This window comes from Vipera berus (assembly GCF_964194415.1).
Source record: "Vipera berus genome assembly, chromosome: 2".
In the NCBI taxonomy this organism is placed as follows: Eukaryota; Metazoa; Chordata; class Lepidosauria; order Squamata; family Viperidae; genus Vipera; species Vipera berus.
This window is the reverse complement of record NC_138203.1, coordinates 290100796-290124684: the sequence shown is the minus strand read 5'-3', so window position 1 is coordinate 290124684 and position 23889 is coordinate 290100796. Positions and strand designations below refer to the sequence as shown.

General features: G+C 60.7%; 3 protein-coding genes across 5 annotated transcripts in view; all 3 read right to left on the bottom strand.

Annotated features, from left to right (window-relative positions):
* The window catches only part of SLC39A7 (solute carrier family 39 member 7), a 50601-nt gene that overhangs the window by 21866 nt on the left and 4846 nt on the right, over nucleotides 1-23889 (bottom strand). The window lies entirely within an intron of this gene.
* Nucleotides 680-5825, bottom strand: RING1 (ring finger protein 1). Its single transcript, XM_081322120.1, has 6 exons — nucleotides 5551-5825; nucleotides 4262-4422; nucleotides 3923-4138; nucleotides 1620-1916; nucleotides 1194-1365; nucleotides 680-850 (listed from the first exon to the last, which is right to left on the bottom strand). The coding sequence occupies exons 1-6, from the start codon at nucleotides 5626-5628 to the stop codon at nucleotides 749-751; spliced, it is 1026 nt and encodes a 341-aa protein (XP_081178246.1). The 5' UTR covers nucleotides 5629-5825; the 3' UTR covers nucleotides 680-748.
* Nucleotides 18936-23098, bottom strand: HSD17B8 (hydroxysteroid 17-beta dehydrogenase 8). Of its 3 annotated transcripts, XM_081319742.1 has the most exons (9): nucleotides 23039-23098; nucleotides 22763-22953; nucleotides 22548-22664; nucleotides 20926-21021; nucleotides 20714-20799; nucleotides 19847-19931; nucleotides 19694-19736; nucleotides 19305-19379; nucleotides 18936-19232 (listed from the first exon to the last, which is right to left on the bottom strand). In XM_081319742.1, exons 1-9 carry the CDS (start codon nucleotides 23082-23084, stop codon nucleotides 19216-19218), a joined length of 756 nt encoding a protein of 251 aa, XP_081175868.1. In that variant the 5' UTR covers nucleotides 23085-23098; the 3' UTR covers nucleotides 18936-19215. The 3 variants fall into 3 exon arrangements, with proteins under 3 accessions (XP_081175868.1, XP_081175869.1, XP_081175870.1); XM_081319743.1 differs by lacking the exon at nucleotides 20926-21021; XM_081319744.1 differs by lacking the exon at nucleotides 22548-22664.

Below are 23889 nucleotides of genomic sequence, written 5' to 3'. Positions count from 1 at the left end.
CCCCGCCCCACCAAGTACGACAGCCCCTCCCTCTAAAACCCAACTGGGCCGTACTGCGAAAAGCCCCCTCCTCCCCGTTTTTGCCCCCCCCAGGCCCTCAGCTGGAGCAAGGGGTCCCCCCAAGCCTTCTGGGCGGAGGATGATGGGCGCGGGTGGAGCCGAGAGGGTAAGACAAGACGAACCTCCCTCCCAACACCCAGGGCAGGGCGGCTCCCATCATCCACAGCCGGGCAGCCGGTGGATAAGGACGGAAGAGGCTTGTGAGAAGCTGGAAGGCCCGGCGTCCAAACTCGAACCTCGGATCCCTCCCCCCCACTCGAGGACACACACACCCCGGACACCCCGGCCCCCTCCACCCCCCCCGCCCCAAGAGTCGGGCTTGCTTCGCTGACCCCAGGAACAGCCCCTCCCCGCCCGAAAAAAGAGGAACTCCACAGACCGAGATTGCGCAAGGGTTTAGGGTATCGTCTTTTCGGTTCCACGAAAACATCTGTAAAAAGGCGGAAAACAAACTTCGACAACAACCCCCCCCGTCGCCCCTCCCCCCCTCCCCACTGGAGGGGAGGGGCGGGGAGAGCAGGAATCCCCCCCCCCCGGCGGAAGGGGGGAACCGAAAAAAAGCGAGGGCCCTTCTGCCCCTCCCCCACCGGCCCCGGACGGCGGAGGCGTCTTCTCGAAGAGGAAGAGGGGTGCCCCCCCAACAGCCCCCCCCATTGCTGTCCATCAGGTCTCAGGGACCCCCCCCCCGTTATTTCTGCTCCTTGGTGGGGGCGTAGTACAGCTCCAGCGGCCTGCTCAGCTTCCAGTACTTCTCGTTCACCAGCTCCAGCGTCGCAGACCCGTTCAGCGTCTGAGCCGGGGAAGGATCCCAGGGGAGGGGGAGGACAAAGGGGAGGGGGGGTCAGTTGGGGGGGTCTCCTGCCCCTCGGCCCGAACCCTCTCCCGCACACCCCGGGGGGGGGAAAGCCTTCCCTAGAAGAGAGCGCGTGCTCTCGCTAAGGGGAAAGGAAGAGATCGCTCGGGCAAGTGAGCCCAGCAGCGCGGAGCCGACAGCCGAGGCAGCCTATCCCAGGATGGGCCGGTGGGTGGGATCCGAAGCCCCCAGACTCGTCACCGGGGGGGGGGACACACACACACACACCCCGCAACTCTTCCTGGCCGCCTCCTCCCGTCCGGCCCCGCCCCTCCCTCACCGTGAAGGCCCCTCCCGCCGTGGTGATGTAGATGGTGTACTGCTTCTCGCTCACGTCGTCCAGGGCGGGGGGCTCGGGGCCCGGGCCGGGGGCCTCCTCCTCCAGGGCGATGCGCAGGGCCAGGTATTTGGAGAGGTGGTCCACCGTGGCGTTGGCCGTGGTCTTGACGTACCTGACGGCCCACCGGGGGGGGAGGGGAGGGGAGAAGGAGGTGAGGAAAGCAAGAACCCCCCCCCAGGTTTTCTCACTCCTGCCACCTCCCCAGGTGGGATCCACCCAGAGGAAGACCCCCCAAAGACCCCCTGCCCCCCCTCCCCACCAGACCCCGTAAACGGCCCCGATCCTCCGGAAACAGAAGCGGGAGGGTGGGGGACAGACTTCCCCGGACCCCGTCCGAAGAGCCCTCGGGGAGGTGGGGGGGCTCACCTGGTCTGGGAGTAGCCCCCCTTCTCCACCAGCAGCGGGTGGGGCCGGAAGACCAGCTCGATCTCGCTGGTGCCGGCCTCGGTGCCGAGTTCGGGGCTGCCCCGCCCTCCCTCGTGAGAAGTCTCGGGCTCGGCGCAGGACTCGTCGGAGGCCCTGGAGCGCTTGCAGCTGGGCCCGGCTTCCGGCTGGCTGCGCGCCGAGGCGTTGCTGAGGTGCGAGCGGCTGTCGCAGTTGTCCTCCGCCCCGCTGAAGGTGTTGTTGTCCGACTCCTGGGGGTGCTTGCGGACCCGTTGGCCCCTGGCGGAGGAGAGAGGCTGGACTAGAGGACCTCCCAGGTCCCCTCCTTGGAGGGAAAGGCCGCGGAGCGGGGGGTGGGTGACCCACGGCGAGGAGGGCCAGGCGTCTTTTCCCTCTTTCCCCCTGCTCTACTCGAGGGACACCCCCCTCGAGAACAAGACCCGGATGACAGGCGCTCCCCTGCCTCCAGTGGGGGTTGGACTAGAGGACCTCTAGGGTCACCTCCTTGGAGGGAAAATGCTGCCACTGCAGATCCGTCCGGCGGGGGAGGGGATTTTTTGCACCCCACAGGTGACACCCCCCCGAAAAAAAGGGAATCTTTTTGGGGTACCCACAGAAATGGGCTAAGCAGCAAAAAAAAACCAGACGCTGAATTGAGTCCCCCCCCCCCACCGACCCACAGCTCCAGAAGCCTCCATTTTACAGGTCAGTCCTCAACTTAACGACCAAAATTCAACCCCGGGAGAAATTGGCTCCGGAGAGCAGGTGGTCTTCGAACTCGGCCCTTCTATGACTTGTGGACTTCAACTCCCAGAATGCCTCAGCCAGGCACACTGAGTTTCGTGCCGTTCAACAACTTGTCACTGGCAATCTATTAAGTGAGCCAAACGGCCGTTAAGCGAATGCGGCTTGCTCCCACTCCCACTGCCCCCGTTGACTTTGTTCGTCGGAAGGTCGCAAAAGGGGAATCACACCACACACACACACACACCCTGGGATGCTGCGACCGTCATAAGTATGAACCAAATGTAAACCCGTGCGGCCCTCGGTCATTAAACAAGCCGTTGTCAGTCAAGGACTTCCTGTCTGTCTATATCAGGGGTCTTCCAACTAGGCCCTTTTATGACTTGTGGACTTCAACTCCCAGAATTCCTCAGCCAGGCACACTGACTGAGGAATTCTGGGAGTTGAAGTCCACCGGGGGGGGGGGTGTCTTCGAACTCAGCCCTTCTATGACTTGTGGACTTCAACTCCCAGAATGCCTCAGCCAGGCACACTGACTGAGGAATTCTGGGAGTTGAAGTCCACCGGGGGGGGGTCTTCCAACTAGGCCCTTTTATGACTTGTAGACTTCAACTCCCAGAATTCCTCAGCCAGGCACACTGACTGAGGAATTCTGGGAGTTGAAGTCCACCGGGGGGGGTCTTCGAACTCAGCCCTTCTATGACTTGTGGACTTCAACTCCCAGAATTCCTCAGCCAGGCACACTGACTGAGGAATTCTGGGAGTTGAAGTCCACCAGTGGGGGTCTTCCAACTAGGCCCTTTTATGACTTGTGGACTTCAACTCCCAGAATTCCTCAGCCAGGCACACTGACTGAGGAATTCTGGGAGTTGAAGTCCACCGGGGGGGGGGGGGTCTTCGAACTCAGCCCTTCTATGACTTGTGGACTTCAACTCCCAGAATTCCTCAGCCAGGCACGCTGACTGAGGAATTCTGGGAGTTGAAGTCCACCGGGGGGGGTCTTCGAACTCAGCCCTTCTATGACTTGTGGACTTCAACTCCCAGAATTCCTCAGCCAGGCACACTGACTGAGGAATTCTGGGAGTTGAAGTCCACCGGGGGGGGTCTTCGAACTCGGCCCTTCTATGACTTGTGGACTTCAACTCCCAGAATGCCTCAGCCAGGCACGCTGACTGAGGAATTCTGGGAGTTGAAGTCCACCGGGGGGGGGGTCTTCGAACTCGGCCCTTCTATGACTTGTGGACTTCAACTCCCAGAATGCCTCAGCCAGGCACGCTGACTGAGGAATTCTGGGAGTTGAAATCCACCAGCAGGGGGTCTTGGAACTCGGCCCTTTTATGACTTGTGGGACCTCAACTCCTAAGGCGTGCCTGGCTGAGGCGTTCTAGGAGTTGAAGTCCACGAGTCACAAAAGGGCCGAGTTCCGAGACCCCTGACCCCCAATGTAGTTTTTCGGGGAGGGGGAGGGGGAGGCAGAAGAGGCCCGGGGCAGCCCTATAGGGAGAGGCGGCGAGGCTGGGGTCCCCCCCTCCCCCTCCTACCGGTTCATGGCCTGCATCTTGAGCCCCTCCTCCATGCTGCTGCGCAGGGCCTGCTGGTTGTGGAGCCGGTTCAGCTTGGCCAGCACCCGGTCCTGGTGGGCCTCGTACTCGTCCCGGCTGGGGTAGATCTTGGAGATCAGGGCGTCGAAGTTGGGGTCCGGCCGGAGAGAGCGCTTGGAGACCAGTTTCTTCCGGCAGGTGGGGCACTCCTTGTTCCTGGGGGGGGGAAGGAGGAGGAGGAGGGGCTTGGGTTCGGCCCCGCCGGAAGACACCCCCACCCCCGCAGCCCCCCCCCTTACTCCTCGGGAGGCGAGAGACACCCCCCCCGGCCCCCCCTACCCGCTGCGCAGGGCGGTGACGATGCAGTCGGAGCAGAAGCGGTGCAGGCACTCCTTGGTGGTCATGGTGTGCTTGAGCATGTCCAGGCAGATGGGGCACATCAGCTCGCTGTGCAGGCTGCGGGGGGACACGGCGATCTCCGTCCCGTCCATGATGGCCTCCTGCCGGTGGAGACAGGGGGGGGGGCGCGTTGGCACGAATGGTGTGGGGGGGTCCCACTCGGCTGCGCTACTGCAAGCCGCTCTCTGTGGGGCGGCCCTTGGCTGCTACCAGTTGCCGGCAAGGCGCCGGTCCTGCCAGGTTTTCCTCCCGGGAGCTGGATAGTCTGGGGGTGCCACGTCAGGGCTGGGAGAAGCCCCCCCCACATACGCCCACCTGCAGAGGAGGATGTGGGGGGGGCTGTACTACTGTAAGCCGCTCTTTATGGGGCGGCCCTTGGCTGCTACCAGTTGCCGGCCAGGCGCCGGTCCTGCCAGGTTTTCCTCCCGGGAGCTGGATAGTCTGGGGGTGCCACGTCAGGGCTGGGAGACGCCCCCCCCCACATACGCCCACCTGCAGAGGAGGATGCGGGGGGCTGTACTACTGTAAGCCGCTCTTTATGGGGCGGCCCTTGGCTGCTACCAGTTGCCGGCCAGGCGCCGGTCCTGCCAGGTTTTCCTCCCGGGAGCTGGATAGTCTGGGGGTGCCACGTCAGGGCTGGGAGACGCCCCCCCCACATACGCCCACCTGCAGAGGAGGATGCGGGGGGCTGTACTACTGTAAGCCGCTCTTTATGGGGCGGCCCTCGGCTGCTACCAGTTGCCGGCCAGGCGCCGGTCCTGCCAGGTTTTCCTCCCGGGAGCTGGATAGTCTGGGGGTGCCACGTCAGGGCTGGGAGACGCCCCCCCCCACATACGCCCACCTGCAGAGGAGGATGCGGGGGGCTGTACTACTGTAAGCCGCTCTTTATGGGGCGGCCCTCGGCTGCTACCAGTTGCCGGCAAGGCGCCGGTCCTGCCCAGGTTTTCCTCCCGGGGGCTGGGCAGTCTGGGGGTGCCACGTCAGGGCTGGGAGACGCCCCCCCCACTTATGTGCCAACCTTTGGAGGAGGGTGGGGGGCGTCCTGGGGGCACTGAGGGTGTTCCCAATTTTTAATGGAGGGGAATCGACCCGTTTGCATGCCCGCCCTTAAGACTCCCTCTTCCGGAAAGGGGCTCCAGTGGAAGCGCCCTGGAGGGGGGGGTCTCCCGTGGCTTGGCCCTCCTTGTGCCACTTTGGGCCTTCCCCCTTCCCCCCCCCCCGTCCCTCACCTGGGGGGTCCGGTGAAGCTCGTAGAGGCTGAGCTCCCACGTCTTGCTGGCGGTCTGTGCGTTGGCTGGGGCGGCCATGGCAGCCTTTGGGGGGGGCCAAGAGGGAACGGGGGGGGGCCGAGCGGAGAGGGAAACCCCCTGGGCGCCTGTTCACACGTCTGTGCCCGTGCACGCGCGTGTGCGCAGCTCCGGAGAGAACCCTGCAAAGGACAGAAAGGAAGGCTCAGAGTAGCTCAGCGGCCAAGGAGCGGCCCCGAGGAGCCCCCCCAATCCCAGAAGGCGAGACCTGGAAGGGACCAGCGAGGCCATCTAGTCCAGCCCCGCCAGGGGCTTCCTCGGGCTTTAAAACAGGGGTGGGAAGAGGGGAATCTGGGCTTTGCAGCCCAGCAGGATCCCCGGCCGCTAAGGCCAGATGCCGTCACGGCCCATCAGCCGTGGAGGATGATGGGTCCAGTTCCTCCGGCGTTGGAACTCCAGGGACGGCCAAGCGGCGGCCGCCACCCCATCGGCCACTGCTGGCGGAGCGGAGGAACCGGGGGAGCCACCGGCTCTCTCGCCTGCCCCCCCCCTCCAGAGGGGACCTCGAGTCAGGCCTGCCGCCCCCCGCCCCCCCCCCCCAGGGACGAGGCCTCTTTCCCCGGGAACGGAGGGGGGGGGGCAAACGGGCCGGGCTCCCGACTGCGACCCCGACGGCTCCGCAGCGGCAAAACCGAATCGAGGGGAAACGCCGAATATTTGGGGGAGGGGGTTTGTCAAACGGCTACCCCCTCCTCCCCGGAGTTTTCTCTGCCTCCGGTTCCCCCGTTCTCCAACTCCGGTTTTCTCGGGGCCGGGATGTCCCCGCTTGCTGCAGGCAAGAGCCGGGCGAGGCCGGGCGACACTCTGTGCACGCCCAGAGGACCCCTCTCCCGGCGGGAGCTGGCGGCCGAGCTGCCCTCTGCACACGCTCGGGAGCAACCTCTCGGGAGCCGCCGCCCTCTGCACATGCTCGCCGTCCCCGCCGCTCCGCCCGAGCGCTAACAAAAGAGGCTCCGTCTCGGAAAGGGGAGGGGGCGCTCCCCCCGGCCCGGCTGCCCAACCCCGACGCCGCCTTCGGGGGGTCCCCAGCGCCCCCCCTCCAAGTGGCGCCCCCCCACCTCCTTTCCGGCGGGAGGGACCGGGGCGCCCGCTCTTCCGTCCTCCGCCTCCCGCTCCGTCTTTCCCTGCCGGGGAGGGCGGGAGAGGGTGGGAACCTCCGAGAGCGTCACTTCCCCTCCCCGCCCCGTGACGTCACGAAAGGGGGTGTCCCCCCCACCCGTCGCTCCGCCCCCCCACCCCGGACAGCTGCTTCGCGGGGCGCCCGCCTGGCTCCATCCGCAGCTGCGGAGACCCCCCCTCCCTTCTCCGGGTGGGGGGTCAACCAACTCCCGCCCTTCGGGGGTCTCCCGGACGGAGGGTGGGCGAGGGTCCCACGCGGGGCGGGGTGCAGGGGGCGTTGTCCCTGGGGGGGGTCCTCTGGAAGTCGGATCGGGCCCGCATTCTTCACCCCCCCCCATTAAGGGGCGCCTACTGCCCTCTGCTTTTATGGGGCGGGGTCTCCCTCCCGGGAATCAGGAGCGTCTCCCCAAAAGAAAGAAACGCCCCCCCCCGGGGGTGGGTTTCTCGGTCTCCGACGTGTGTGTTTGGGGGGGTAGAAGACCCCGGCCCACCTCAGCCCTTCCGAGGCTGGCAGTGGGCTTCGTTGACTTTATTCCTCCACCCCCCCTTTTTGGAGGGGTATTTGCCCCAAAGAAGGGGGAAAGTGGGGTGTTTTTCCCCCAACAATTTAATCCAGGGGTCTTCCAACTCGGCCCTTATATGACTTGCAGGCCAGCCTGGCTGAGGAATTCTGGGAGTCGAAGTCCCCAAGTCATGAAAGGGCCGAGTTGGAAGACACCCCCCCCTCCTTGTGGACTTCGACTCCCAGAATTCCTCAGCCAGCGTGTCTGGCTGAGGAATTCTGGGAGTCGAAGTCCTGCGCATCATACAAGGGCCAAGTTCGAAAAGAGCCCCGATTTAAGCTGAGCGGAGGAAGACACAGGTGGGTGCAGAAGCGTCGGCTGCTCAGTTTTTATTGGGGAAAGGCTGGCCGATCTCGAACTCGGAGCAGGGGACGGGGGACCACCAGGCGATCCCAGGCTGTGCATTGAGGGCGGGATTCTTCCGGGCTCCTTGCCAAGCGCGGCCGATCCAGCAGTAGGGGCTCAGTCCCTGGGGCTTTGGCTTCCTTCGGGGGAGGGGGGCACGGGAGACCCTCCCTGGCCGTCTTCAGAACGAGTGCGAAGGATGCTGCGAAGAAGAAACCCCTGGAGCCAACCCCCCCCAGACTCCCCTCTCCAAAATTGTGACCAGGGTCCCAAAGGGGGCAGCCGGAATGGACGGGACCCTCTGCCATGATGGGAGTGAGGGGGGCCCTCCCCCCCAGCCTCTGGGCTCCCACACCTCTCTCTGGTCCATGGAAGCCAGGCTGCCAAGGAACGAAGCCAGGAGGGGCCGGGGGGGGGCAGGGGGGGTTGACCCCAGGGCCAGATGTGGCTCTGATGCTGAGCCAGCCTCTGGGTGGGGGGGGGGGAGAGGGAGGAAGGGGGGGCTGGACAGGAGGCAGGGAAGGGGGGACTGGCCTGGGCCTCCAGAAGTGCCCACCTCCCTCCCTCTTGTGCGGGGGGGGGGGGTTCCCTGCCTTTGAGAGGAGATTAGGAGGGGCCTGGAAAGACCGACCCTCCTTGGAGGACTTAAAGGCCAGCTTCACACACACACCCCAGTGAATGAGGTGGGGGGGGAGGCGGGGCAAAGAGACCAGTTGGGTCCAAAGCCTCCAAGTTTTGTTCTCCTCTGCGGGTGGGAGGGGGGGGCTGCGGAGAGAGGCCTGGACCCTGAAAGGGCCGGGGACCACCCACGCACAGCCCGCCCACTCTGGCACAAGAAAGGGGCCTGGGGGGGTGTCGGGGGGGGCGGGCTGAATGAGGCTCAGGGGTGGGGGCCGCTCTCTGCAGCCCCCCCTCCCACTCAACCTCCCCTCCTCTCCCATCGGGAGCCAAAGGGTCCCGTGAAATGCCCCCCCCCCGTGCTTAAGGAGGGGGCAGAAACCAAAGAGATGGGAAGCCCCTCCCCCCTTTTTTTACACGGGGGGGGCTAGATCAGATGGAGCCAGATTTTTTTGTGAGTGGGGGGTTTACATCCCAGCTATTCAGGGAGAGAACTGAGGCGACGGCCCATTTTACAGACCAGGACGATGAGGCCTAAGCTTCATGGGTGACCAGCCCTCCCCCAACCTTTCTCTGCTTGCGAGGGGGGGGCACCAGGTTGGAGAAGTGGAATTAAGAGGAATGACCATCCTGCGGTAATAATAATAATAATAATAATAATAATAATAATAATAATAATAATAATAATAATAATAATAACAACAACAACAACAACAACAATAACAATAACAATAACAATAACAATAATAATAATAATAATAATAATAATAATAATAGTGACTACAAGCAGCGGCATGACAAAGTAGCAACAATGGTGCATTGGAAGATCTGCAAGAAATACCATTTGCCTGGTGGGATCATAAAATAGAGAAAGTCATAGAAAATGATAAAGTTAAACTGCTCTGGGACTTCAGAATTCAAACAGACAAGCACCTGCAACACAACACCCCGGACTTAACAATGGTCGATAAGAAAGAGAAAAAAGTCTGGATAGTGGACGTGGACGTGCCTGGAGACGGCAGAATAGACGAGAAAGAACTGGAGAAAATAACAAAATACAAAGACCTACAAATAGAAAGACTGTGGCAAGGGTAGTAGTACCAATAGTAATAAGCGCCTTGGGTGCAATCCCAAAACAACTGGAGCACCACTTGAACACCATCATCGGCACTGACGAATTCGCCATCAGTCAATTGCAAAAGGCGGCCTCACTAGGAACTGATTCCATCCTGCGACGAGATCTGTAATACCATCCAACATCCACATCTGCCTATCCCAGGTCCTTGGCAAGGACTCGATGGGTAGACAAAAAGGCCAAATCCAGTCTGAACATCTGGCTGATTGCGATGTTCAATAGTAGTAGTAGTAGTAGTAGTAGTAGTAGTAGTAGAGACGTTGCCTGCGCCCAGCGCTGAGGCGGCACCTCAAACCTGCTTTGCGCAATCTCTCTCCTTCGTTCCTTCTTTCTCTCCTTCCAAAAACAGGCCCAAAGCCGAGGAAAAAAAATTCGGTGCCGCTTTGCTTCCAAGGGCAGGCAGATCCTCCCAAGAGCCCAAGGCCATCTCGGGCCGCTGACCGCCAACCCCGGCTCTTGATGTCCAGACTCAACTCTCGGTGGAGAGACAAGAATTGCGTTTGGACAATCACAAGCCGAGAGCCGAGAGGCGCCCGTTGGCGTCCGCAAAGCTGGCAGAACCTCCCCGAACCTCCCCGGGGGAGGGGAACAGGGCGTTGTGCCAGCCGGATGCCCGCCCCGAGGCCCATGCTCTTCTGTCCTTTGCCCTGGCCAGTTTCCCTCATTCCCCGGACAGAACATAGAACGACAGTGTTGAAAGGGACCTCGGAGGTCATCTAGTCCAACCCCCCTTACTCAGGCAGGGAACCCTATCCCATTCCAGACAGTCTTTTCTTGCGATGGGCCACCCACACCACGTCTGGTGGCAAGCGGTTCCGCTGGTTGACTGCTGATTAATTGTTCTCACTGTCAGGAAATTTTTCCTTAGCGCCCTTGGTTAGTTTCCATCCGTTGCTTCTTGTCTTTGCCTCGTGGGGGGGGCTGTGGAGAACAGGCTGACCCTTCCTTCTCTGGGGCAGCCCCTGAGATATTGGGGGACTGCTGTCATGCCCTCCCCTCCTCCTTTTCTCTAGATAGAGCCATTTTCCCTTCGAAAACCGCTTCTCCCCAGGGAAGTTCTTCCCCAAATCTCCTGTTCTGCCCCTGGGTGAACGTGGGCAGCCATGTGTCCTCCAGCGTCTTAGCAACTTTTCCGAAGTTAGTGGTGGGGGCCGCAATGGGTGAAGCTCGGCTGCTTTTTTTTTTTGTGGCCTACGAGGAAAGGTTTTCTCCTCCGGCCGAAGACGTTTTTTCCCCAAACCGGAAAGGACGCTAATTAAGCAACAGATTATAATTAAGCAACAGATTAAATGTGTCGTGTGGATGCGGGCCCTGTGCAGGTTTTTTTTCCCCAGAGCAGGTGAAGGAGAAGGGCAGGTTGTCTTAGCTCGCTCCTCTAAACCCCCCCTCCTTTTGGGGGGGGGGCACGGGCCCAAAAAAATGCCACCCTTTCGGAGACGGAGGAGACGAGCTCGGACGGAGGACTCCAGCGCCCAATAAATCAATTTCCTTCCTCTTGCAAGCTGCCTTCAGCCTCCCCCCCCCCCCCCGGCACCTATCTGCCTGGGGGGGGGAAGAGGGGCTGCCGGGACACCCAAGCAGAAGGAGCAGCCCCCCCCACCCCACAGAAAACGCTCGGGCTTTTTTCCTTCCGTGTTGTCCTCATGATGCGGAAAGAAGCGGAAAAACGGAAGGCCTCAGCCCTCGTCCCCAAGATGCCCAGAGCATGTCAAGAATTTTGTTGTTTTTTTTTTACAAACGTGAATAATGTTAGCAGGAAAAAAAAATCCCCTACATTTGTCTTCTGTCTGTCTGTCTGTCTCGCATGAGGATTTGTTTAGTTGCTTATGTTTGGTTTTTTTCTAAACTGGCTTTTAAGTGATGCAGGTTTTTGATTTTCTCTGCTAACCACCCAGTGTGGTTTGGGTGTCCAAAGGGAGGGGTTCTTTTGTCCCTGAAACTGGCCAAATGACCTTCCTCTTTTGACCCCCGCTGGGTCAGACGTGTCTCTGTGTGTGTGTGTGTGTGTGTGTGTGTGTGTGTGTGTGTGTGTGTCTGCCTGCCTGCCTGCCTGCCTGCCTGTCTGTGTCCTGAGTCTCTTTAGGTGGCCTCTGTCCCCCCCTCAGGGCCGGCAAAGCAGGGGGTCACTCTGGGTCTCTCAGGCCACTTGGGGACCCCCCCCCAAGGGCTGGGCAGCTGCCGGGCAGACCGCAGTGGGGAGGGCAGTTCTGCTGGCTGCTGTGGGGAAAGGTCACCACCCAGAAGGGTAACCTGCTCCCTAGAGAGCCGGGTGACCACCTGCCCCCTCCCCTCCCTCCCAGGACAGGCAAAGGGCTTCACCCCGCTAGGCCGGTGCCCCTCAGCTGTGGCCCCTGGGCATCCAGACGTCTGGCCAGTTTAAGGCTGGAGGGGGTGGAAGCAGCCTGGGGGGGGCAGGACTTGACCCAATCCCCCCTCCTCACCCCCTGGAGCCCCGTTGGGGTGCAAAGCTCTGCTTGGGCCAATGGGGCGCTGCAAAGGGGGCTGGGAGGACCCCCTCCTCTGATCCGGGGTGTGGGGGGGGCTGGGACCCCCCAGGCCGTACATCGCCCTACATTGGCTGCTCCATCCAGGCCCTCCCGGAGAGTCCCCGGCCCGGGCCGGACAAAACCCCCCTGAAGAGAAGCCGCGGCGGGCCGAGTGACGCCTCCCTCCCGGATGCCCTCCGGTCCTGCCGCCGCGCTTCCGGCCGGCTCCCCGCCTGCCCAGGGCGGCCAAGGCGACTCGGAAGGGCCGCCCGGAGAGCGGCAGGCAGAAACCCGCCTGATACCCGAAGCTGCGTTCAGACGACGCGCCTGCCCCCAACCCGGGTTAGCTCCGCGCGAGCCAACTCTGGAGTAAACCGCGAGCAGCAGGGCTGGCCTCCCGCCGCATGCCGGCCAGAAGTAAGCGGCAGTCTCGGGGCATTTTATTAGCCGGCGGGTAAACCAGGTTTAAAGGAAGCTTTAGCCGGATGCGCACCTGGCATCTTTTTTTTTCTTTTTTCTTCTCACGCTGCCCCCCCCTCCCGGGCTGGCTGTGTGGACCCAGGAGGGGGAGTTAGGGACAGGCAAGGGGAGACGGGCTGTCCCTCTCCCCGGCCCGTGGGATCCCACTGGGGCTGGACTACAGTTCCCGCGATCTAGCGTATGGGAACTGTAGTCCCATGCAGAGTCTTCTCGTAGCCGAGAGCGAGAAGGCGGCGGCGTCTCTCCGACTGCTGCTGGGGAACCAGGGAACGTGGGGATCAGCCGCCCCCCTCCCCCTCCCCGGGTCACGGGTTCCTGCATCCAGCTGACCCCCCCCCCCCAGGGCTTTCCCACCACACCCGAACCGGGTGGTTTCTTGGCGCCCTCCGCCCCAGTCTGGCTCGCCTGAGCCCAGCTGCTTATGGGCAGGACCAAGGTCGGGCACGCCGTGTGAACGTACCTGATGCAGGTTTCCTCCTCTTCTCGGTTGGGGGGGTCAGCTACCCTTGTGGCTGCGGGGGAGGGTCAGAGGGCTTTGATCCACTGGGTTTGAAAGCCGGGTCCCGTCACAAAGGGGGGGGGGACGGACAACTGCTCTTTTTTTCAAAATCCCCCAGTCGCGGGGGTCCCTTCCGTGACTTCAGCTCCCCCCCCTTCCTCGGCTCTGCCCTCAAAGTCCCCTGCGGGGGGAGGAGGGGGCTTCTCTTGGAAGCAGGGAGGGTCCGTTCAGCCTCCGAGAAATGGCGGGACATTCCAGACGCCCCTTCCCGAAACGGGGCGACTGAAGCCGGAGCGAGGATCGCCGGGAGGGTCTGTTTCCCCGGCCTCGGAAGAAGGACGCCCCCAGCCCCAGCGGAGGAAGATCGCTCTTTTTCCGGACCGCAAGACACGGGAGAGCGAATCCCGACGAGTCGAGAATAGGAGCCGGACGAGAGAGAGCCCAGGGCCAACCGCCAGCGGGCAAAAAGGCTGGCCTGAGCTCGCTCTATGCAGAGCCTCCACCTTTAAAGGCAGTATATCCCGGAATGCGAAACACTCGCCAGGCGTCCCTGTTGAATTGGAGGCGACGCAGACCGCCTGCAACTCCCTCGGAGGAACGGACCCCCCCCCCAAAAAAAATAACAGCAGCGGTGGGGAAGCCCCCTCGACTTCAGCCCGGGCGTGTGTGTGAGTGTGTGTGTGTGTGTGTCGCTCACTCTCCCCCCCGCCTCCGGTCCCCCTCCTCCCTTTCTGCGTCCCCCCCCCAAAGACGGGCACCCCGGTGGCGCCCGCGAAGGCTTTCACTGACCTGGGTGGCCAAGCGGGTCGTGCGAACGCAGCCGCGGAGCTCGGGGCGGCCAGGGCGAGGCGGGCTCCGGGACGCTCAGCCCGCTCGCTCGGCCTCCTCCATCCCCGCGGGCCGGCTCAGGTGCCCCCCCCCTCGTGCCGGGCGAGGAGGGGCGAGGTCGCGGCCCAAGGCCGTCCTTGCGGGTCGTGGGAGTCGAAGGCGGCCGCCCGCCGGCCCGGCGCCTCCTTCCCGCCTCTCTCTCCGGCAGCCTTCGCCTTCCCGGCCTCCCCCGGAGTCGCGCACCCCGCTTTCCGCCCCTGGCGCCCGGGCGCTTTTCTCCACCTTCCCCGGCCCCGTTAATCCCTCGGACCATCCCAGAGGAGGCTGGGTCCCGCCCCTCGGCCCCCTCCCCAAAGGCGGGTGGGAAGTGGGGAAAGCAACGGAGAAAGTTACTCTCTCTGGCCCCCAAGCCTCCCCCGCCTTTAGGGATGCAGAGAGAGAGAGAGAGAGAATTTTGGGGGTGCCCCCTCCCCAATGTTCACCCGGCGCTGCTTCCTCTGCCGGGGGGGGGTGTCTGGCCGTCAGGAAAGTCGCCCCTTTTCTCCGCCCGCCTTGGGGGTGGGGGGTGGGAGAATCCCCCGCCTCCCCCTGGCCCGCCTGTCTTCTCGGGGGGCCTGGGCAGCTGTGCCCACAATAGGCCGGGGAGGAGGGGGAGGAGGGGAGGGGAGGCGAGCGGCTGAATAGGGGAGAGGCCGCCTTCCGTCCCCGCTCAGGAGGAGGAGGAGGAGGAGGAGGAGGAGGAGGAGGGGGGGGGGCCCGGAGCCACCCAGGGAGACGGGGTCGCCCGTTGCCCTGGAGATGGGAAGCGGTGCCAAAGAAGGCCCCTGGGGGGGGCGAAGGGCGCCCGAGGACCCCCCCTGGGGTTGGGGAGCACCCAGCCCGGGCCCCGGTGTGTTTTGGGTGGGGGGGGGGAGGCGGTCCGCGGCTCGCCTCCACCTTTTATGCCCCCTTCGGTTGCCCCGGGTGACGGGGCGGTGAATGGGCGGTATGGGGAGCCGGCGGCTTCAAACGGGGGCCGGAGAATAGAGACCCCGGGCTAATCCCTCCCGCCTCCCCCGCCTCCTCGGCCCCCCCCCGCCCCCTTCATTCATCCCGGCCAGAAAGAAAGACTGCCAGGCCTTCTTCCTCTGTGTGTGCGTGTGTGTGTGTGTATGGGGAACTTGGGGGTGCAGGTCCCAACACACACGGAGACCCAACTGGCATTCTGGGGAGAGAGGGAGGGAGAGAGGGAGGGGGGAACAGCGCCGCCCCCCCCCAAAACGTCCAGTTCCAGTGAGGTGACAAAACCAGGATAGGCTCTCCTTAAACAGCCCCCCCCCCGCGCGCTTTTCAGACCCCCTGCCCTTGGTGAGACTGGGGTCCTCTACCTTTTCCAGCTCCGTTTCCGCAGCTATGCCGGTCATTTTAAAGAATTCCTGGCCATTCCAGCAGAACCATGTTTTTTGGGGGGCGGGGGGGGGCAGAACCCCCAGGACGTCGTCGCTCTGCAAAAAAAAAAAATGTTTGGACCGGGACGCCCATTAGCCGCGGGGAGATCAGTGACCGCCGGGGATGATGGGGACGGCTTGCCCCCTCCCCCCACTTAGAGACCACCGGGCAGGGGAAGGAGGAGAGAGAGATTTCAATCAAAAGGGTCCTTTTGCCCGGTGGGGGTGGGCGCGGCAGGGGGAAAAATTCCTCCCCCCCTACAGATGTTACAAACTTGACTCTAGCAGAGGGGGGGGGGGTCAGGCGTCCTGCTGGCCTCGCTCGAGCAACTGGGGTGGGGGGAGAGGGGGTCCCCAACAGATTTAGAGAAAGGAGGATCCGGGTCCCCCCCCCCGGGATCTGATCCTGGCAAGAGAAGGGGGTCTCCCTCCCCCAGCCTGCCCCCCTTTGAGCAAGAGGCAGCTCCCCAGGCGGCGCTCCTGGTCCCAGGGTGGCTGCTGGGGGGGGCGGCTAAAGACCCCTGGGGCATTACTGCCCTCCTACCCATCCTCCAGACTGCCCAGCCTTATGGGTTCTCAAGCCTTCCAGCAGGAGATTGCCACGTGAGGCTGGGGTCCCGTGACCCTTTCTGCTTCCTGAGGCAACTGGGGGCCCGGGGCCACAGCTGGCCTCAGGGGTCCGGCCTCGAGGCCCCGGAAGACCCTTCCCCACTGCCAGGCCAGAGCCTGTGTGCTCCCAGGGAAGAACACACCACACACACACACACACACACACACACACACACACACCGGCCTTAGTGCTGGTGGTTGGCACTAACTCCCCTCGGCAATCGCTGGCAGACGGACTCCAGGATAATGAAAACGAAAGAGAAATAGGATGGTTTTTATCCCCCAGCTGTAACCATATGAAACACTCCCGTAGGGGGGCAACACCCAAGTGCAATATCAGGGGCAGCGCAAGGGGGACTAGGATCTGAAGGCTGTGTGTGTGTGTGTGTGTAATGTATGTTTTTACTTCTGCTTTTTACTTCTGTGTAGTGTGCACTGTGGACAGCACTTAATTTTGTTGTGAGTTACACGATGACAATAAAGATATTCCATTCCATTCCATTCATATTCTATTCTGTTCTGTTCTATTCCATTTTCGATTCAATATTCTGTTCCGTTCTATATTCTATCCTATCCTATCCTATCCTATATTCTATTCTGTTCTATTCTGTTCTGTTCTATTCTGTTCTATTCTATTCTATTCTATTTTCTATTATTCCATTTTCTATTCTATTATTCCATTTTCTATTCTATATTCTATTCTATTCTATTATTCCATTTTCTATTCTATATTCTATTCTGTTCTATATTCTATTCTATTCTATTCTGTTCTGTTCTGTTCTATTCTGTTCTGTTCTGTTCTATTCTATTCTATTCTATTATTCCATTTTCTATTCTATATTCTATTCTATTATTATTCCATTTTCTATTCTATATTCTATTCTGTTCTATATTCTATTCTATTCTATTCTATTCTATACTATTCTATTCTATTCTATTCTATTCTATTCTATTCTATTCTATTCTATTCTTCCATTTTCTATTCTATATTCTATACTATTCTACTCTATTTTATTCCATTCCATTTTCTATTCTATTCTATTCTATTCTATTCTATTCTATTCTATTCTATTCTATTCTGCTCTGCTCTGCTCTGCTCTGCTCTGCTCTGCTCTCCTCTGTTCTATATTCTATTCTATTCTATTCTATTCTATTCTATTCTATTCTATTCTATTCTATTCTATTCTATTCTATTCTGCTCTGCTCTGCTCTGCTCTCCTCTGTTCTATATTCTATTCTATTCTATTCTATTCTATTCTATTCTATTCGATTCGATTCGATTTGATTCCATTTTCTATTCGATTCTATATTCTATATTCTATTCCATACTCTATTCTATTCTTTGTAACAGTTGCTATCCCTTCAACCAAACGGAGTGGAGGGTCTCCCTTTCCTAAGGGTCTGAGCTGGGGCAGGCCTGACACCCCCCCTTCTCCCCTTCAGGCAGGGCTGGGGGGGGCACAGCTGCCTCGCACACCCCAAGATCCTCCCTCCCCCAGGTTAAGGAAGTGGGTGAGGCCAGGGTTAGGGGTCTGGTCCCACGACACGGGGCCCAGCCCACTGTGCCTCGCAGATCCACAGGCCTGCCCTGTGGAAGCCCATCCCTGCCGGTGGTCCCCATCGGCTGGGCACCATGGAAGCGGGAGTCCGGCACAGGAAGGCTGTTCGGGCTCCGGAAGCTTGGTTTTGCACAACCCACAAAAGCCCCTGGTGGAAATGGGTTAGCCTATTGTGGGAAGTTGTGTGTTGTGTTCTGGCTCCACTGGGGAGGGGGGAGCAGTTAGGGTTTGTCAACCTGTGTGAGCTGACAAGACGGCTGGGGAGCATTTCTCCCCCCCCCCCCGCTGATGGCTTCTGCTTCATCTGTCAGGCTCGGGATGGGGGGGGTCCCGTCGAAGGGACCGGAGAGGCTGCCCCCCCCTTAATCTTTGCAAGAGTCCCGAATGGCCTGAAGGGGCCTGCGAGCCCCCAGCTAATCCCCTACACCCCCAACTGTCCCTCCAATGCAGACCCCAGTAATCCTTTCGGCAAACACCGGTTAGTGCGCCTGCATCCCCAGCCCAGCTCTGGGTAATCCCTGGGAGGAGAGGAGGGGGGGGTCTCGCTGACCCCCAACTTGCAGATGGCACTAGCCCCCTCCCCCCTGCCAGCCTTTGGGGGAAAGGACCGCCATTTGGACGGCAAGAGGCCCAAAGAGCCATGGAGGGGAAGGGGGCTGGCCGCTTTGGGGTGCGTATTCCCCAACATGGCAAGGGCGCCCACAGGGGCCTCCGACGACGGGCTGGTCAGAGCCGCCCCCCCAAGCCAGAAGGGGGGAGGAGGTGGTGCAGCAAAGCCCCTAATGTGTGTGTGTGTGAAATCAGGAACTGCCAGTAGATCCTCTGGGCAGGGGGGGAAATGAGCCCCCAGTAGAAGCAACCCTCCCAGGGTAGAGCCCAGAGGGGGACCCCCGGAGAGGGGACCCATTTTTCCCAGGATCCAGGGGTGCCTCCCAGACCCCCCCCCACTCCCCAGGAAGGCCGAATTGCAGAGCCTGGGCCGAGAAGGCTGCCTCACCCCTCCGCTAGGCCTGGCTTCGGTACCTGCCCTCCAACAGACCAGCTAGCCGTGCCCCCCCCCGCCCCCCAAACCCACAGCTGATTGTGGAAATGTGACCGTTCCCATCGCCGGAGGCTTTTAGGAAGAGACCGGTCAGCCACTTGTCCGGAACGGTCTAGGATATCCTGCTTGAACAGGATGGTGGTGGACTAGATGACCTCAAAGGTCCCTCCCAACTCCGGCGTTCCGTTATTCTGGTCACAAGGCCGTCCATGTGTGTGTGTGGGGGGGTAGCTTCCTCCAGCGACTGTTTTTGAGCTCCATCAAGAAGGGGTGATTGTGAGCGACCTTAAAAGAGGGGTGGATGGGTGGGGCAGGGGGTGTCCCTTCGCCCATCCCTGTAGGACCCTCCCAGAGCCCGGAAAGGCTTTTGGCGGACGACACCCGCCCCCCCGGTCAACAGGGGTGGGGGAGGGGCGTTTGCACCGGCACTAGACCTGGGTCGGCCTGCCCCACTGTGAACGCCCCCCTCCCCAGAGACCCCCCTTGGGGAAAAGCGGCTTTTCGGCCCTGCTCCCAGTTGCAGCGCCCCCTCGTGACGCCCACCGCCCTCTGCAAACCGCTCCCCGCGGGTGGCCTTCTTCAGCTTTAGCCTTTAACCAGAGTGGAAAAGCAGCTTTATTTAATTACAATTCGTTGCTCGATCATACAAAACTCCTCCTCGCGATCAGCGGCCTGGAACACCCGTTGTGCCCCACCGCTGGGGGAGGGTGAGCCTTGGCGGGAAAAGGCCCCTCCCTCCCACGCAGGTCCAGGGTTCCCCCCCCCCGCCCGGCATCAAGTTCCAGGTCCGTGGAGTGCAGCGTCTACTGAACGGCGCCCCAAATCCTTCCTGGAAGTGTGTTCGTGGCGGTTTCCCCCAGTAGGGGGCGGCGGCGGCTCACATGAAGAGGCCCCCTGGTGGAGGAAGAGGAGGTTGTTAGAGCAGGGAAGATTAATAATGCCGGAGTGACCCCACCCCCCTCCTACCTGTCACTTCCAGGCTGGCCCCGGTGATATACCGGCTCTCGTCCGAAGCGAGGAAGGCGCAGACGTCGGCAACATCTGGGGAGGGGGGGGGGAAGGACAGACAGAAAGGAAGGGGGGGTCAGAGCGAGCCCCAGAAGGGAGATCCAAGCAGGAAAAACTCACCAGCTGGAAAAGGGGCTTTTTTTTGTCCTCGCCCCTTCTCCCGCCCCATCCCCAGACCCCTCCCCCAGGGCCAACTCTCCCCCTAGCCCCCTTTTCGTGGGGGACGGGCATCCGAGGCAGGGAGAGCCTTCGCCGTCTCCCCAAGATGACACAGGGTGAGCGGGCGAGAAACACTCTGCAGACGAGCAGAGGCACTCTTTTCCCCTCCAGCGGGGCGGAGGCCTCACCTTCCGGCTCCCCCAGGCGTCCCAAGGGCACCATGGCAACGAACTGGGGAAGGAAGAGAAAGGAAATCAGTCACCGGTCCCTCCCCCTCCTGCCCCCCCCCCGACGTGTCTCCCCCCTTCGCCCCCCAACCGGTTTCTGCGGGAGAGGCCGACCTTATCCAGGACTTTGCGGGGGACCTTGTCCGTCATGGGGGTCCGGATGAATCCCGGCAGAACCGTGTTGCAGCGGATCCCGTGCCTGGGCAGAGAAAATGGGGAGGGGGAGAAAGGGGGAGGGGAGGGACCACTAGGCTGCAGCAGCTTCTCTCAAGCCCCCCCCCCCCCCCGTTTGCCCACTTCACCCAACACCCGGCCCTCCTCCTCTCTCCCACCAATGCTCTACAGCAGGGGTCTCCCGACTCGGCCCTTTGATGACTTGCGGACTCCAACTCCCAGAATTCCTCAGCCAGGCACGCTAGCCGAGGAATTCTGGGAGTTGAAGTCCGCAAGTCATCAAAGGGACCCCTGGCGAACAGCTCACAGCAGCTCGCTTACTGACCATTCACCGAGCTGCAGCGGCACTGAAAAAGGCGACTTGTGACCGTGTTTCATACTTAATGACCGTTGCAGCCTCCCCGGGGTCACGTGACACATTTCCGGATGCTAGGCGACTGACTCGTAGTTAGGACGGTCAGAATGTCCCGGACTCGCGCGTTTCCCCTTTTTGCGACCAAGAGGGAAGCCAGGTTGCCTTCAACGACCGTGCTAGTAATTCAGCAACCGACAGTGATTCGCTAAATGACCACGGCGACGAAGGGCACAGAACGGGGCAAAATCCGCTTAATAAGTTCCCCCCCTTTGGAAATTTTGAGCTCAGTTGTGGCCGTTAACATGAGGATCTCCCTGCGCGTAAAGATCCAAGGCTCGCGGCTGATGGGCTTCGGGCTCATAACTGCCACGCAAGAGGTAAGGAGACAATGGGGGGAGGGTGTCCGTCTCGGAGGGCCCGATCCCTCCCACCCCCCCAAGAGGGAGGCTCACCTGGCCAGCTCCTTGGCTGCGGTCTTGGCCATGGCCTCCAAACCCGCCTTGGAAGCCACGTAGTTCGCCTGGCCCAGATTCCCCACCTGGCCGCAGTGGAGAGAGGGAAGGTGGGGAGGGGGTCACCCGGCAGAGGGGAGGGGGCCGGCGGCCCAGCATCCTTCCCCTTCAGCCCCGCAAGGGGGGGGCGTGGGGAGGGACGGCCCACGCACCTTCCCCACCACGCTGCCCAGGTGGATGATGGAGCCCTCGGCGGCCCCGCTCTGCACCAGCGCCCGGGCCACGGCCTGCGTCACCAGGAAGGCGCCCTGCGTGTGTGTGTGCGGGGAGGGGAGGGGGGGATAGAAAGATAGAGAGATGAAGAGAGAGAGAGAGATAGAAAGAGAGGGAGATGGAAAGAGACAGAGATAGAGATTGAGAGATACAGAAAGATAAAGACAGGGATAAAGATAGATATAGACAGAGAGAGAGAGAGATGGAGAGAGAGATTTAAAGGATGAAGAGAGAGAGAGAGAGATGGAGAGATAGAGAGAGACAGAGGGAGAGATATAGTGAGAGATGGAGAGATAAAGAGACGGAGGGAGAGATAGAGTGAAAGAGAGAGAAAGAGACAGACATAGGGAGAGATAGAGATAAAGAATGATAGAGAGATAATGACAGATAGATAAAAGAGAGACGGACAGAGATAAAGAGAGAGAGTGAGAGATGGGGAGATAAAGAGAGACAGAGGGGGAGATATAGCGAGAGATGAAGAGATATAAAGAGAGAGACGGAGGGAGAGATAAAGAGATAAGAGTGAAAGAGAGACAGAGAGAGAAAGAGACAGACGGAGGGAGAGATAAAGAATGATAGAGAGACGATGACAGATAGATAAAAGAGAGATGGAGAGAGAAAGAGAGAGCGTGAAAGAGAGAGAAAGAGAGGGAGAGATGGAGAGGGAGAGATTTAAAGGATGAAGAGAGAGAGAGAGATGGGGAGATAAAGAGAGACAGAGGGGGAGATATAGCGAGAGATGAAGAGATATAAAGAGAGAGACGGAGGGAGAGATAAAGAGATAAGAGTGAAAGAGAGACAGAGAGAGAAAGAGACAGACGGAGGGAGAGATAAAGAATGATAGAGAGACGATGACAGATAGATAAAAGAGAGATGGAGAGAGAAAGAGAGAGCGTGAAAGAGAGAGAAAGAGAGGGAGAGATGGAGAGGGAGAGATTTAAAGGATGAAGAGAGAGAGAGATGGAGAGATAAAGAGAGACAGAGGGGGAGATATAGTGAGAGATGAAGAGAGAGACGGAGGGAGAGATAAAGATAGATAAAAGAGAGAGAGATGGACAGAGAGAGAGGGAGAGATAAAGGGAAAGAGACAGATGAGGGATAGAGAGAAAGAATGATAGAGAGACGATGACAGATAGATAAAAGAGAGATGGAGAGAGAAAGAGAGCGTGAAAGAGAGATAAAGAGAGGGAGAGATGGAGAGGGAGAGATTTAAAGGATGAAGAGAGAGAGAGAGATGGGGAGATAAAGAGAGACAGAGGGGGAGATATAGCGGGAGATGAAGAGATATAAAGAGAGAGACGGAGGGAGAGATAAAGAGATAAGAGTGAAAGAGAGAGAAAGAGAGGGAGAGATAAAGGGAAAGAGACAGACGGAGGGAGAGATAGAGGTAAAGAATGAGAGAGAGATAAAAGAGAGATGGAGAGAAAGAGAGAGCGTGAAAGAGAGAGAACGAGAGTCAGAGGGGCAACAACCTCATGAGGTCTAGCGCCCCCCGAGGCCTGCCCAGCCTCAGAGGGGGGCCCCCCTTCCCCCCCACGGGGAGGGGAGGGGGGAGGGGCACCTTCAGGTTGACCCTCAGGACTTCCTCGAAGGCGGCCTCGCTCAGCCGCAGCAGGAACTCGTCGCGCGTGATCCCCGCGCAGTTCACGCAGACCGTGGGCGGACGGGAGAAGCGCGCCTGCGCGGCAGGGAGGGAGGGGCGGAGTTGAGGAGGAGGAGCCACCCCGGGCCCCGCCCCTTTCCCCCTCCCCACCCCCCCAATCCCCACAGGCGCACCTGCAGCCCCCGCAGCAGCTCCTCCACGCTCCGGGCGCATCCCACGTCCACCCGGGCGGCCTGGTGCTCCCCCGCCGGCAGCGCCCGCAGCGTCTCCCCCGCCCCGGCCTCGTCCACGTCCGCCGCCGCCACCCAGGCGCCTTCCCGGGCCAGCCGGAGGCTCACCGCCCGCCCGATGCCGCTGCCGGCCCCTGAGGGGGGGAGGGGGAGGAGACACGTCAGGCCCCGCCCACCGCCGGCCCCGCCCACCCACCCCCACACACACGACCCCCGCACCGGTGACCAGCGCCAGCACCCCGCCGAGCCTCAGCTGCGCCGCCATGGCCGGAAGCCCCTTCCCGGAAGCGGAGGGCGCTCTAGGCGGCGCTCTCGCTGGCCGCGGTCCTCCGGAGGGGGCCGAGGGCGCGCAGGCGCAGATGGAGGCCGCTTCTCCCGCCCAGATTTCTCCCTCCGTCGTCCCCCCCCCCCCGCCGCCGCCGCCCTTTGCTGCAGAGGTGCCCGCTTTCTCGGGGAGGGGAGGGGGAAGAGGAAAGGAGGGGAAGCACAGCTGGCACAGCTGCTGCTGCCTGGGCACCTGGGGCAGGCAGACACACCTGCACAGCAATACTGTGCAGAGTTTGCTCGGACTCCAGGGTGGTGGGAATGCAGCAGGAGGGGGACCAGATCCACACACACACACACACACACACACACACAGGCTGGGGCACCAGATCTATAAACACACACACAGACACACAGACAGGCTGGGGCACCAGGAGGGGGACCAGATCTACACACACACACACACACACAAGCAGGCTGGGGCACCAGGACGGGGACCAGATCTATACACACACACACACACACACACACACAAACACACACACACACAGGCTGGGGCACCAGATCTACACACACACACACACACACACAGACACACAGGCTGGGGCACCAGATCTATAGACACACACACACACACACACACACACACAAACACACACACACAGGCTGGGGCACCAGATCTACACACACACACACACACACACAGACACACAGGCTGGGGCACCAGATCTATAGACACACACACAGACACACAGACAGGCTGGGGCACCAGGAGGGGGACCAGATCTACACACACACACACACAC

Excerpts from the sequence above, each read along its gene's own strand:
- RING1 (XM_081322120.1), bottom strand. The coding sequence starts at position 5,628 with ATGGCCGCCCCAGCCAACGCACAGACCGCCAGCAAGACGTGGGAGCTC. Across the intron at positions 1,917-3,922 it reads AAGATGCAGGCCATGAACCG|GGGCCAACGGGTCCGCAAGC; the intron begins GTAGGAGGGGGA and ends CTCCTCCGCCAG. Across the intron at positions 851-1,193 it reads CGGCGGGAGGGGCCTTCACG|ACGCTGAACGGGTCTGCGAC; the intron begins GTGAGGGAGGGG and ends TCCCCGGCTCAG.
- HSD17B8 (XM_081319742.1), bottom strand. The coding sequence starts at position 23,084 with ATGGCGGCGCAGCTGAGGCTCGGCGGGGTGCTGGCGCTGGTCACCG. Across the intron at positions 22,665-22,762 it reads AGCTGCTGCGGGGGCTGCAG|GCGCGCTTCTCCCGTCCGCC; the intron begins GTGCGCCTGTGG and ends CCTGCCGCGCAG. Across the intron at positions 21,022-22,547 it reads TCCTGAGGGTCAACCTGAAG|GGCGCCTTCCTGGTGACGCA; the intron begins GTGCCCCTCCCC and ends ACACACACGCAG.